Raw genomic sequence first — 14,254 nt, 5'->3', positions numbered from 1 at the left:
TTGGAAAATTAATGATACAGTATGAAAAAAATGACATGTCTTGGTAATATCTTAAATTTTATCATCTGCATGGTTACTGTATCTTATGAGTCTGAAAAAAAAATCACATATATTTGATTAACATCATTTAGAACTTTACCTTCTTCATTGTCACTGTATCTGTCAGAATCATTACTTCCATTCTGTTTTGTATTTTCTGCTGAAGAAGAAATTGTTGGGAAAGGAGTAGAAGATCTTGAGTCTGTTCCTTGTTCCCTCAATTTCAACAGCTTTTTCTCATATAGCTTCCTGGTTGTTCCTGTATTAAGGCAAAACTCGCTTTAGTACAGTGGTTCTCAACCTTCTGGCCCTTTAAATACAGTTCCTCATGTTGTGACCCAACCATAAAATTATTTTTGTTGCTACTTCATAACTGTAATGTTGCTATTGTTATGAATCGTAATGTAAATATCTGATATGCAGGATGGTCTTAGGCAACCCCTGTGAAAGGGTCGTTCGACCGCCAAAGGGGTCGTGACCCACAGGTTGAGAACCGCTGCTTTAGTACTTATGTTGTCTTATTTAAGATCAGCTCAGACATTATCTTTAGCAACATTAAAATGTTACTTTCATTCTTTCCTTTCTAATTATTTAAGTGCTTAAAAATGAAAAATGAATTCTTTTTTAAATAATTCTTTGTTTTTAACCTTTGCCTGAGGATGTTTTTATAGTTTTAGAGAGAAAGGGGAGGAAGAGGAACATCAATTGGTTGCCTCCCATATGCACCCCTACCTGGGAATAGAACCCTCAACCTTTTGGTGTATGGACTCCAGCCAACTGAGCCATCTGGCCAGAGTTGTATAATGAATTATTTTATAAAAATATATTTTCATAGTATTTTAACACAAAATTACAACGTTTCATTTATGGCATGGGATACATAGTAGATTGATATAGGTCCTTTAAGATAACCTACTTAAGAACCAGATAGGACTGAGTATTTTTGCCTCAAAAGTTTTAGAATTTGTATATTTTCTCCAGTACTACATAATAGTACTTGCCTTTGTAGAAAATCTATTTTTTATTAAACGATTGTACTCATCTAAATTACTGGGATTAATTTAACAACTTGCCCAACCAGAGTGGCTTAGTGCTTGAGCACTAACCCATGAACCAAGAGGTACTCCAGTTCAATTCCCCGGTCAGGGCACATGCAGGCTTGTTACCCCATTGGGGGTGTGCAGGAGGCTGCCAATGGATGTCTCTCTCTCACTGATGTTTCTATCTTTCTATTCCTCTCCCTTCCTCTCTAAGGAAATCAATAAAAACATATTAAACAACAATAACAAAAATAGCCATCCAGTTATGGAAAAGTACTATAAATCCATTTTTTTAAAATATATTTTTACTGATTTCAGAGAAGAAGGGAGAGGGAGAGAGAGATAGAAACATCAATGATAAGAGATAATCATTGATTGGCTACCTCCTGCTGGGGATCCAGCCCATAACCCAGGCATGTGCCCTTGACCAGAATCAAACCCAGGACCCTTCAGTCCACAGGCCGACGCTCTATCCACTGAGCCAAACCAGCTAGGGCTATAAATCACTTTTAAAAATGTAAATGTTGCAGGAGGCAGCTGATCGATGTTCCTCTCTCATTGATGTTTCTAACTCTCTATCTCTCTCCCTTCCTCTCTGTGAAAAATCAATAAAATATATTAAGAGAAAAAAAAAATGTAAATGTGTTTGGCATAATGTTGGTCAGAAGATACAAAACTTCAGTTATGCAAGATGAATACATCTGGAAATATATAATTGTGTAAATTTAATGTTGAACCACATTTTATGAAAACTGTGTAACAGAAATTATAACAATTAGATGGCAAAGTAAAACTGAATATAAATAAACTTTTTGTTTAACCCTCATCTGAGGACATGCTTTACACAGAGGAAGGGAGAAAGAGAGAAACATCAATGTGAGAGAGAAACATTGATTTACTGTCCTCTATACTTGCCCCGACCAGATTGAATCTGCAACCCAGGTTTGTTCTCTGACCAGAAATTGAACTGGCAGCCTTTTGGTGCACAGAACAGTGCTCTGAGACACTCTAGATGGGCTAAAATAATTCTCAACACTTCAACATCAATGACAATTTAAAGCAAAAAAATTGCTTTTATTTTTTTGTTTTAAACTAGCTGTATGTCTTCTCCTGATAAAATGATAATGTATATTTTTAGAAACAACACATATCTCAAAATGTTATATAAGTAGTCTTGAGATGAACAGCTAAGGAGGGGGAAATGGGAAGATGTTGGTCAGAGGGTATAAAATTTCAGTTATGCAAGATGGGTAAGTTCTGGAAACCTAATGCATAACATGGGTCATAGTTAATGATACTGTATTATATACTTCAAATTTAGTAAGAAGTTAAACCTTAAGTGCTTTCACCACACAAAATTATGTGAGGTGATGGATATGTTAATTAGTTTGATTATGGTGATCATTTCACAATGATTATATATATCAAAACATCAAGTTACACACCTTAAATATATATAATTTTGTAAACTAAACCTCCATATAGCTGGGGGAGAAAAAGGAATAGTCTGTATACCAACATGTAGTTTAATATATACTGACTAGAGGCCCAGTGCACAAATTCGTGAATGGATGGGGTCCGGCTGGCCCAGCTCCAATTGGAGGAGGAGACAGTGGGCGATTGGCCAGCAGGCCCAGCCCCCAAATGAGGGGGGGGGGGACCGATGAGGGGTCAGCGGCTGGGGGAGATTGACCAGCCAGCCCCACCCGATTGGTGTGTGTGTGGGGGGGGGAGGGCGCAGCGATTGGGGGCAGAGCTGGCTGGGGGGAGGGGCCATGGGCTGACTGGGGTGGTGGGGGCCCATCAGGGGCACAGCTGGCTGGGGGGGAAGAGCGACAGGCAGTTGACTGGCTGGCCCTGCCCCTAACTGGAGTGGGTGGGGCAAGGGGAGGCGAGGGGCTGCAGGACATGGGCCAGATGGCCCAGCCTCCAATTGGGGTGGAGGGGCAATCAGGGGTGGGGCTGGTCAGGGGGAAGGGTGGGGTGGAGGGGCTGGCTGTCCCACCCTTGATTGGGGTGGGAGAAGCTGATCAGGGGTGGGACCGGCTAGGGGGAGGGGCTGCAGGAGGTTGGCTGGACCCACCCCCTGATCGGGCCAGTTTGCTGGCCACAGTGGGCATCATAGCAACCGGTCGTTCTGGTTGTTACAACGTTCTAGTCGCTGGCTTTATATATATATATATATATAGATAATAATACACATTTTTCAACATTTCCCTTTTGAATTTTAAATAAAATTTTAAAGGGGTATCAAATGTCTGCTGGTAATTATATTAATAGACAAATACTATCTACTTAGATACAGTTATTAAATAGAACAAAAGAAAGGCGCATTCAAAATCCTTGTTTGCTCCTACGCCTATAGGAGAAAACGAACCCACAAATCTCCAGTGTTCAAACTTTCACATAACTTATAAGATCAAAATATGTAGAACTTCCTCATCCTGAGGTTATATATTGCCAAGACCTTCTAAAATTAAGGCATACTCAGCCTTGCAAAAGTAACCAAATGATGGCAATTCAGTGTATTTAGTTCCAAGTTTTCTCTTTTTAGTTTGTTCAGGATATCATTCTTGAATTCTAACCAAAACAAGACTTTTTATGATTCTTCCATGTGCACATATTAAATTGGTTTTTCTCCCATTAAAAATAAAGAGAAAAAAGGGTCCTTTTAATAACTGAAATGCTAAGTATTGATTAACTTGAGTTATATTAACAAGTCAATTACTAAATTACTGATTTAAATGACTTTGGCCAGTCATGTTACCTCAGATTTTCCTTCACTGACATGTAAGACACATATTACCATGTGTCTCACCAGGTAATACAATACGAGCACATATGAAACAATCTCGACACAGAGGTGAGGTAATCTTGGAGGCTGTCTAGTACAATTCCCTCATTTTATTTCCCTTATTTATAGTTAAAAATAAAGTAAGGTCCTGGTCATAGAAATGATTGGCAGAGTGGCCATTAAAACCCAAAATTAACTGCTAGGTAAGAAGGAAAAACAATTTGGGGTACTACTTCACAGGAAAGATATTTGAAATTTTGTCAACTTACCCACAATAGGGCCAGGATTCACCCCATACTTTACAAGCTGATCCAGAAGATCTTCATTAGTGAGTTCAGTTACATCTAAGTCATCTTTATCTTCTAGTCTGGGTTTATCAGTTTTCTTTGTGGCTTTCTGTAAACAAAGTCCAGTTATCATTTCAATATGAATTTTAAAATGTTCACTCTATGTACAATGTATAAATAACACTATGTACAATAAACATGGAAATTCACCTTCAAGTTGATTTATAGTTATATTAAGCCTTAGCCATTTGACTAAATTAAAAGTAACTCATTGTTTGGAGATATTTTCTAAGTTTGGTTATAATTACACAAACCTAGAAGCTAATCAACTCAATTTTACAGACATTATTATTTTTTATTGATTTCAGAGAGGAAGGAAGAGGGAGAGATAGAAACATCAATGAGCGAGAATCACTGATCAGCTGCCTCCTGCAGCCCCCCACCGGGGATCAAGCCCATAACCTGGGCATGTGCCCTTGACTGGAATCGAACCTTTAGTTCGCAGGCCGATGCTCTATCCACTGGGCAAAACCAGCTAGGGCCAGACTTTACTGTTAAAACAGTCAATGTGGGCTAACCTGTCTAAAGAGGAGGTGATGGCATGAAAAATTCAAACCAGTAAATGGACCGGATTTAAATATTTTCATCCAGATAACTGTAAATACAATTCACTACTGGCCTTTTAAAACATTTATAATATTTAAATGTTTAAGTTAATCTAGGAGTTTAAGACTTTACCATAAAAATGTATAAAAATGATTTCCTTTAAACAAGTACATCAGAATTTACAAAGCCTAAGTGAATATTCTTCTCATAATATAGTGACTTTAATAGCCAGTTTTTAACCCATGAAGGAAGTTAGGCACATCATTTCTGACAAAGCCTTTTTGCCATACTTAGTTCTATATGACCATTTCATTACGAATACAGTAGTCTGCCCTTATCCAAGGGATATATTCCAAGATCCCAGATCTATATGACCATCTCATTAAGAATACAAAAGTCTGGCCCTGGCTGGTGTGGCTCAGTTGGTTGGGTGTCGTCCCATGCATTGAAAAGTTGCCAGTTCAATTCCTGGTCAGGGTAAATGCCCAGGATGCAGGCTCAATGCCTGGTAGGGTGTGTGCAGGAGGCAGCTGAATGACACTCTCACATCGATGTTTCCCTCCCTCTCCCTTAAAAAAAAAAGAAAAGAAAAAAAGTCCGCCCTTATCCAGTGGGTGCCTGACACTGCACATAGCACTGAACCCTATACGTACACCATATTTTCCCCATCCATCCATCCATCCATCCATCCATCCATCCATCCAAAAGCCCAGCCACCAGAATGACGATGGAATGACTGGTCGCTATGATGCACACTGTGGTGGAGAACCAGCCCAATTGGGGCCCCGATCATCCCCACAACCTCTCACGGCCCCTCCCCTCGGCCAGCTCAGCCCGATTGGCAGCCCCAACCCCAATCAGGGGTGGGGCTGGCTGGCCCTGCGGCCCCTCCCCCTACCGACCTGATTGGCCCCCACTGGGATGGACTGGCCAGACCCCACCTGTGCACAAATTTGTGCACCAGGCCTCTAGTCCTATATAATAAAAGGGTAATATGCAAATCGACCAAACAGTGGAACAAATGGTCACTATGATGCACACTGACCACCAGGGGGCAGACGCTCAATGCAGGAGCCGCTGAGCTCTGGTGACTTGGCAGCGGCAGCTCTCAGGTGATGCACCCCAGTACAAGAGGAGGGAGCCCGATTCCAGGGTGTGTCACCCAAGAACCACCCTCTCGCAATCCAGGACCCCACAGGGGATGCTGGTTTTTGGCCGATCCCCACAGGACAGGCCAAGGGACCCCACCTGCCGGAGGGACCGGCTCACTCCGCAGACGCCCTTCAAGCTGAGGTGCCGCCCCAGGTGCAGCCAGCAGGGGAGGGACCTCAGGAGGTTGGCTCCAGGGCCTGTCCAGCCCTTCTCACCTAGTCCCGCCCCACCCCGCCAGCCACCTTCTAATTAATTTCCTTTTAATGTGCACGAATCCGTGCACCAGGGCACTAGTACATATATACCTATGAAAAAGTTTAATTTATAAATTAGGCAAAGAGATTAGCAATAACTAAGAATAAAATAGAACAATTATAAGTACAGCATAATGAAAGTATATGAATGTGGCCTCTTAAAATATCTTAGTGTATTATTATATGTATAGTGTGGATACATTGGACAAAGGGATGATTCATGTCCTGGGTGGGACAGAGCTAAACAGTGCAAGATTTCAGTCAGTATGCTACTCAAAACCGTGAAAAATTTAAAACTTATGTGTGCACTGTTTATTTCTAGAATTTTCATGTAATATTTTTAGACTGGCTAATCAAGGGTAACCAAGGGTAACTGAAACCATGGATAAGGGGAACACTACTATAGTTGAAAGAACATGGAACAAGGTTTGAGAGAAAATATACAAAGGAATTTTTAAGAATAATTTAAGAATGGCAGTATCTACTGGAAAAACTATGTAAACTTCCAATGGCTAAATGGCCACAAATGTCAAAGTCAATGTAGGCCCTGATATTTAAGCAGAACAGTTAACACATGAAATACTTTATGCAAAAGGGCAAAAATCATAAAGTTGTATAAACTGCTTACTTTCCAATGATGGGAGGGGGGGAGTGGGGAGGAGGGGAAATCACATTATTTGGCCATGGATTAGAATTTCTACTTTTTTAACCAAATAAAAACTTGAATACTTTAATCAAATAAAAATTTGAAGATAAGATTATAAGACATTTAAAGAGAGCTGCTAATAAGAGCAATGATATCAATTTAAGGTAAATAATAAAAATCTGGCTGTGATAAGTTAGTGAGGGTACTTTCAGAAAGCTTTAATATACAAGGGTGGGCAAAAGTAGGTTTATAGTTGTGAGTATGCAAAAGTTTATTCTTGTATTATTATTTATTACTTATTGAATTATTTGTATTACAATTTTAAACCTACTGTTGCCCACCCCTGTACATATTGCACTTATCTTAAAGCAACCCACACCTTGGTATCAAAATAGTTGCCTAGAGCCTCAGAGTTCTATCTATCAAAGCCCTGAAGTCTCTTTAGATAAAAGACTTTTAATCAAACAGACCTAATCCCGTGTTGATGATCTACTTGAATTTTCCAAAATGTGTGGATAGACTAGAAAGAAAAACTCCACTGTATAATATAAATACCTTAAAGAAAAACAATCAGGTACAGATTACTTGTAGATAATCCCTCCCACCATAAGAATGTTCAAACTCTACTATCAACAAAACATCCAGGATGTTTTACAGGCTCAATCTGCAGTGTGGGGCATGCAAGAGGCAGCCAATCAATGGTTCTTTCTCATCAATGATGTTTCTATCTCTCTCTCACACTCTGTAATAAATAAAAATATATTTTTAAAAGTCTTACCCCAGTATGAGTCCTAATCTTGGGCCTGAGAATCTGTATTTCAATGAGTATCAGGTGATTTTTGGATACAGCATTTAATAACATAGCAGAAAGCAAGAGTCTTGTAATATTTTTCTCCCAAACATCTAAAATAAAGAGTGCCTGAGCCCTAGCCAGTTTTGCTCAGTGGATAGAGCGTCAGCCTGCGGACTGAATGACCCCAGGTTTGATTCTGGTCAAAGACACATCCTGGGTTGTGGTCTCAATCCTCAGTAGGGCGAGTGCAGGAGGCAGTTGATCAATGATCCTCTCTCATCCTTGATGTTTCTCTCTCTCTCTTTCTCTCTCCCCCCACTCCCTTCCTCTCTGAAATCAATAAAAATATATTAGAAAAAAAAGAAAAAGAACAAGTGCCAGACACAGGAATAGGTACTTGATAAGTTATTTTGTTGAATGTATGAAAAAGTCGCATATTTAAAAAAATCCATTAAAAAAAAAATCTTTATTGCCGGAACCGGTTTGGCTCAGTGGATAGAGCGTGGGCCTGCGGACTGAAAGGTCCCAGGTTCGATTCCGGTCAAGGGCATGTACCTGGGTTGCGGGCACATCCCCGGTAGGAGATGTGCAGGAGGCAGCTGATCGATGTTTCTCTCATCGATGTTTCTAACTATCTCTCTCCCTTCCTCTCTGTAAAAAATCAATAAAATATATATAAAAAAAATCTTTATTGTTGAAAATGTTACATATGTCTCCCCCCCATTGAACTCTCCTCACCCGCTCCCGCCCCCCAAAAATGCATTTGTTAAAAAAAAATAAAGGCTTATCAAATCGAAGCAGGAAACCAACTCCCTCATATTTTCTTAAAATAATGAAAAAAACGACAGCTGTACAAAGAAATATTAGAGGTTAATACATTGGAATAAGGTAAGTTAAATTGGGCAGGGGTTCATAACAGGCTGCTTGATTTTTATTTATTTTTAAGATATATTTTATTGATTTTTTTTACAGAGAGGAAGGAAGAGGGATGGAGAGTTAGAAACATCGATGAGAGAAACATCGATCAGCTGCCTCCTGCACACACCCTACTGGGGATGTGCCCGCAACCAAGGTACATGCCCTTGACCAAAGTCGAACCTGAGACCCTTGAGTCCGCAGGCCGACGCTCTATCCACTGAGCCAAACCGGTCCAGGCTTGATTTTTATTTTTAATTTGTAGGAAAATTTCAGAAAAGTAATGTCATTTTATGAAATGTCAACTTTAATAAGAATAAAAATTGGTAGACAGGTAGTGTGGTATACATAATTATCAAGCCAGCAGTTTCAGTGAGGAAGAAACCATTAGTTGTACTGATTCCTGTCTTCAGAAAGCTTTGTTACTTTTAATTAAATCATGTTAATCTTAGTTTCATTCAGTCAAAAATACTCGGTGCCTAGTAAGTGCCAGGCACTGTTCTCCAGTTTCTTCCCAACTACCAGGTGATCTCTAATATCCTTTCCAACTTTAAAATCCAACAGTTGGGATGGGAGGAGAAGGGTGTCCTAATATAAGGTGACAGGAGATGTGATTTTGGGTAGTGGGCACAGAGTGTAATATACAAATCTCCTAACATAGAAACCCATACCTGAAACCTGTATGTTCATGTTGACCAATGTCACCCCAATTTAATAAATATATTTTTTTAAATAATAAAATAAGCCCTAGCCAGTTTGGCTCAGTTGATAGAGTGTCCGCCTGAGGACTGAGGGGTCCCGGGTTGATTCTGGTTAAGGGCACATGCCCAGGTTGCAGGCTCAATCCCCAGTAGGGGGCGTGCAGGAGGCAACCAATCAATGATTCTCTCTCATCACTGATGTTTCTATCTCCCTTCCTCTCTGAAATCAATAAAAATAATAATAAAATAAAACCCAACAGTTGTATAGTATCACCTAAGAGTTACTTATTTTAAAATCACTACCATTAGTAAAGATGAAAGTATAATAATTATTGTTATGAAACAGATTTTAGTGAATACTTATATACCAAGCTGTTTTCTAAGTACCTTGTATGTACAAAATTAATGAACAATAAAAATCCTATGAGCCCTAGCCAGTTTGGCTCAGTGGATGGAACGTCGGCCTGCAGACTGAAGGGTCCCAGGTTCGACTCTGGCCAAGGGTACATGCCCGGGTTGTGGACTGGATCCCTGGTGGGGGCGTGCAGGAGGCAGCCAATCAATGATCCTCTCTCATCATTGATGTTTCTATCTCTACCTCTTCCTTCCTCTCTGAAATCAATAAAGATTTTTTTAAAAAAATCCTATGAGATGGATACTAATATTCCCATTTTACGAGAGAAAACTTAAGTACACTTTTGCATGGGTAACTCAGGCATTCTGCATAATATGCTGTATAGTAACACTTGAATAGACTATGTATACATCACTTTCACAAACTTACCTCACCCAATTCTGAAAAATATATTATGGTAACACTGTATTGTTCTGGCATTAAATAGAAACAAAAAAGTTTAGAAATCATGTTATCCTATATAATAAAAGCCTAATATGCAAAGTGTCCGACTGTTCGCTCGACCAGTCACTATGATGCGCACTGACAACCGGGGGCAGATGCTCCGACAGGTAGGTTAGCTTGCTGCTGGAGTCCAGCCAATTAGGGCTGGGGGAGACAAGCCGGACATGCCCTGGAACCCTCCCGTGGTCCCTCCCCGGCCCCAATCATGCACCAGTGGGGTCCCTCGGCCTGGCCTGCGCCCTCTTCCAATCCAGGACCCCTGAGGGGATGTCAGCCGGTTTTGGCCCAATCCCCCACAGGCCAGGCCGAGGGACCCCACCAGTGTACGAATCCATGCACCAGGTCTCTAGTAGTAGTAGTAGTAGTAGTAGTAGTAGTAGTATAAATTGCTGAGCACTAGATACTTTCAGAAATGCAACCTACTGTAAGCCTTAACGTAATTAAGTAGCTATTAGATTATTTCTATTTTCCAAATGAAAACTGAGTATCTAATGGCCAGTGTTCATTAAAAGTCATCTAAATAAGCAGCTGACCTAGAATTTAAATCTATAACCCTGATTCAGAAGCCTGTACACTGAACACCTTATTGTAGAGTCTGATGGCCAATTTATGATTTAATTAATATGTACCACCATTAGCATACTTTTGTTGTTAATCCTCACCGGTGGGTTTTTTCCCATAGATTTTTAGAGAGTGGAAAGGAGGAGAAGAGACACAGAGAGAGAAACATCATTGCCTCCCACCCGGGGGATTTGAGCCTGCAACCAAGATACATACCCTTGACTGGAATCGAATATGGGATGCTTCAGTCAGAGAGCTGATGCTCTATCCACTGAGCCAAACTGGCCAGGGCACATAGCATACTTTTTAATGTTTTGTTTCATGTCTTCATATATTTCCTGGTAAGAATTCATAATCCTGACCAGAGCAAGACCAAGAATGTTATGCTCGCCCTAGCTGCTTTGGCTCAGTGGATAGAGCGTTGGCCTGCGGACTGAAGGATCCCAGGTTCGATTCCGGTCAAGGGCATGTACCTTGGTTGCGGGCACATCCCCAGTCAGGACTGTGCAGGAGGCAGCTGATGGATGTTTCTCTCTCATGGATGTTTCTAACTCTTTCTCCTTCTCCCTTCCTCTCTGTAAAAAAATCAATAAAACATAATATTTTAAAAAAAGAATGTTTGTGCCCCGGCCAGTGTGCTCAGTAGTTACAGCATCAGCCCGTGGACATAAGGGTCTCAAGTTTGATTCCTGGACATGGGCATATACCTGGTTTGCAGGTTGAACGGGCTCTTGCAGGAGGCAAACAATATGTCCCTCTGACGACCTCACCACAATGCTGCTAAACCCCAACTCTTTTCCAGACTCCCTCCCTTCAAGTCTCTAAATATCAACAACAAAATATCCTCCGTTGAGAATTAACAAAAAAGAATGTTTGGCCCTGGCCGGTTTGGCTCAGTGGATAGTGTCAGCCAGCAGACTGAAGTATCTTGGGTTCGATTCCAGTCAAGGGCACGTGCCGGGTTGCAGGCTAGATCCCCAGTAGCGGGGGTGCAGGAGGCAGCCAATCAATGATTTTTCTCTCATCCTTGACATGTCTAGCTCTCTCCCTTCCTCTCTGAAAGCAATAAAAATATATTTAAAAAAATGTTTGCACCAGGATAGGGTTCTATAGAAGACCTGTTTTGTTTTTTTTAAAGTGTGCTCATTTAAATGGAAAACATTTCATTTTCAGCCAAATCTTTACTGAAATAGTTTGAGCATTACTTTCTTTTTCAGAGCGACTGGAGAAAAACAGGTAAGTGATATGCTTTACTTCAAATGTAAATTTCTGGGGTTTTCTTTTTTATGGAAGAGTCAAGTGGCTTTCTTCAAATCCACAAAACAAGACATCAGAAACAATAAGGTCAGTCTTTTTTTGCTTATTATTTTTTTAAATATATATATTTATTTCAGAGAGGAAGGGAAAGGGAGAGACAGACAGACAGACTGAGACTCAATGATGAGAATCATTGACTGGCTGCCTCTGGTACCGATCCATCTGCAACCCCATCAGCAACCCGGGCATGTGCCCTGACCAGGAATCCAACGTGACCTCCTGGTTCATAGGTCATCGCTCAACCACTGAGCCATTCCGGCCCAGCAGTCGTTTATTTATTGAACAAATACAGGCCTAGTACTACTATTTTCCAGGCACTGCTTGAGTTATAAGATTTTCAATTCTTGAAAGCCCAGGCTAAGATTTTAATTAAATTTACATGTATCTATTACATCTTTCTTTCATTTCTATAGGGTAGTCCAGAAAGCACATGAGATCGATCTTTTAAAACTGAAGTTAAACAACATAACTTCGAAAGAAGTACTTCTGAATTATACCAATAATTAGTAGCAACAGCTCCAAGCTCAATATTCTAAGTCTTACAAAGCACTGTCCCTCACATCAATCACTACTTTGAACTACATTCTATTAGGATTTGAAGTCTGGTAACTAGATAGATCCTTACCAGCAAAACCACCTATAGAAACCCACCGAACAAAACCCCCAAACTGTTCTCAAACAAACTATCCACTTGCTGGAGCCAATCTGAGATATTCCAAACTGTGACACTGACATACCAGAATGTCATGAAATAAACGTGTCTCAATCAGACTAAGTCTTTGCTTTCCTCCTATAAAACTGACAAAAAAAAATCCAAAACCAGAATTTTAAAATGTTTGAGCGTCTAAGATAACCGCTTAATGGCGTCTTTTTAAATGTTCATTTTAAGGCCCTCCACCAAAACAGAGCCTGTTACTGGAAAAGAATAACACAAACAAGAAAAACATAAACGGTTCAAAAAGCCCTCCAGATTTAAACACACACACACACACACACACACACACACACACACACACACAAAAAGGCGGGAATTTATTTCAAATTTTTGTTAGAAATTAGTATGCACAAATTGCCCTCCAGGGAGCGCTCCGAGACTCGGTTACCAGTCACCGCAGTTAAGAAAGCGGGAAAACGCTCGAAGGTAACCCGGGGCACTTTCGGGCTGACCCCCCCGAAGCGCTTTCGAAAAGGGCTCGGCAGTCCCCGGCCGAAGACTGTCGCGGCGGCCGGTCCACCAACTCCGAGCCCCCCGCGCGCCCGCCGCCCCCCGCGCACACGCGAACTTCACGCCTCCCAGGCACACTCAGCCCAGACGCCAGCCCTGCGGCCCCGACTCCGGGGCTCTCCTCTCCAGCGCCCTCCCCTCCCGTGGCCTGCAAGCCCGCGGCGCAGGGCCCGCGTCCAGCCCCGCCGCCGCCGCCGCCGCCGCCCGAGGGGGCGCCGAGGAGGGAGGACCGCGAGCGCGCGGAGGGGAGCGACAACCGCCAAACGGCCGCCTTTGTGGCCCGGGCCGGGCGCCCTTACCCTGCCGACGGCGGCGCGGCCGCGACCCGCGGCGGCGAGGACCGGGGTGGGCTCGCGCTCCTCGTCGCTGGAGAAGTCCGGGGGCCCTTTGCTGTTGGCGCCGGCGGCGAGCGGCGGCCGGTTGCGCGCCGTGAGGTGCTGCAGGTAGAGCTGCACGTACACGTCTTTGCGCTGCTCCCCCGCCGGGAGCGTCACATTGTTGGCCACCAACTCACTCTTCAACTTCTCCTTCGTCAGGACCGAGGGGTCTTCCAGGAACTCCGGCATCTCGGCGGCGAACCCCCTTCCCCGCAGCCGTCACTCCGGTGCTCACGCTGCGCGCTCGCTCCTCGCCTGGGGTGAGGGCTGCTGCCTCCGAGCCTCACGGCTTCCGCTGGGGAGCAGCGCGCGGAGGAAAGAAAAAAACAAAACAAGAACGCGCACAGAAAGCAAAGCAAAAGGCGGACACAAAAGCCCCCGGCGCAGAACTGCGGACCAAGTGCAGCCCGCACCAACCCCAGCCCACACACGACAGCCAAGGAAAGCAGCCTGCTTCGCCCACACCCCAAGAACGCGCGCCGCCACTGGCCGGCGGCCGGAGGAAGCGCGGCGCTGATTGGCCCGACGCCTCGCGCGGGTTCCATTAGCCGCGGCGCCCTGCGAGAGGCTGTGGAAACGCAGTTTAAAAGCCGCTCGGGCGGGAGCTCCGCGCCGGCCCGTTTCTGTTTCCCCTTTCCCCACCCTTCCCCTGGACGCTGATAAGGAACCAGTCGGGCTGCTTTTGTGC

The 14,254-nt window shown here is 42.9% G+C and overlaps 1 protein-coding gene across 2 annotated transcripts in view; it reads right to left on the bottom strand.

Moving 5' to 3' along the window:
* Nucleotides 1–14,034, bottom strand: part of TMPO (thymopoietin) — a gene marked incomplete at its 3' end in the record, with an annotated part of 30,891 nt that extends 16,857 nt beyond the window's left edge. For both annotated transcript variants that reach the window (XM_081080886.1, XM_081080885.1), the window contains exons 1-3: nt 13,489–14,034; nt 4,143–4,269; nt 140–298 (exon numbers count right to left, since the gene is read on the bottom strand). In XM_081080886.1, the coding sequence (XP_080937012.1) occupies nt 140–298; nt 4,143–4,269; nt 13,489–13,755 (553 nt within the window). In that variant the 5' untranslated portion in view covers nt 13,756–14,034. The remainder of the gene's footprint in view (nt 1–139; nt 299–4,142; nt 4,270–13,488) is intronic.
* Between the last annotated feature and the right edge of the window lie 220 nt (nt 14,035–14,254).

The sequence above is a fragment of the Myotis nattereri genome (assembly GCF_964212035.1).
Source record: "Myotis nattereri genome assembly, chromosome: 2".
Lineage (NCBI taxonomy): Eukaryota > Metazoa > Chordata > Mammalia > Chiroptera > Vespertilionidae > Myotis > Myotis nattereri.
Note: the sequence above shows the minus strand (reverse complement) of the source record. Positions and strands in the feature narration are given on the sequence as shown.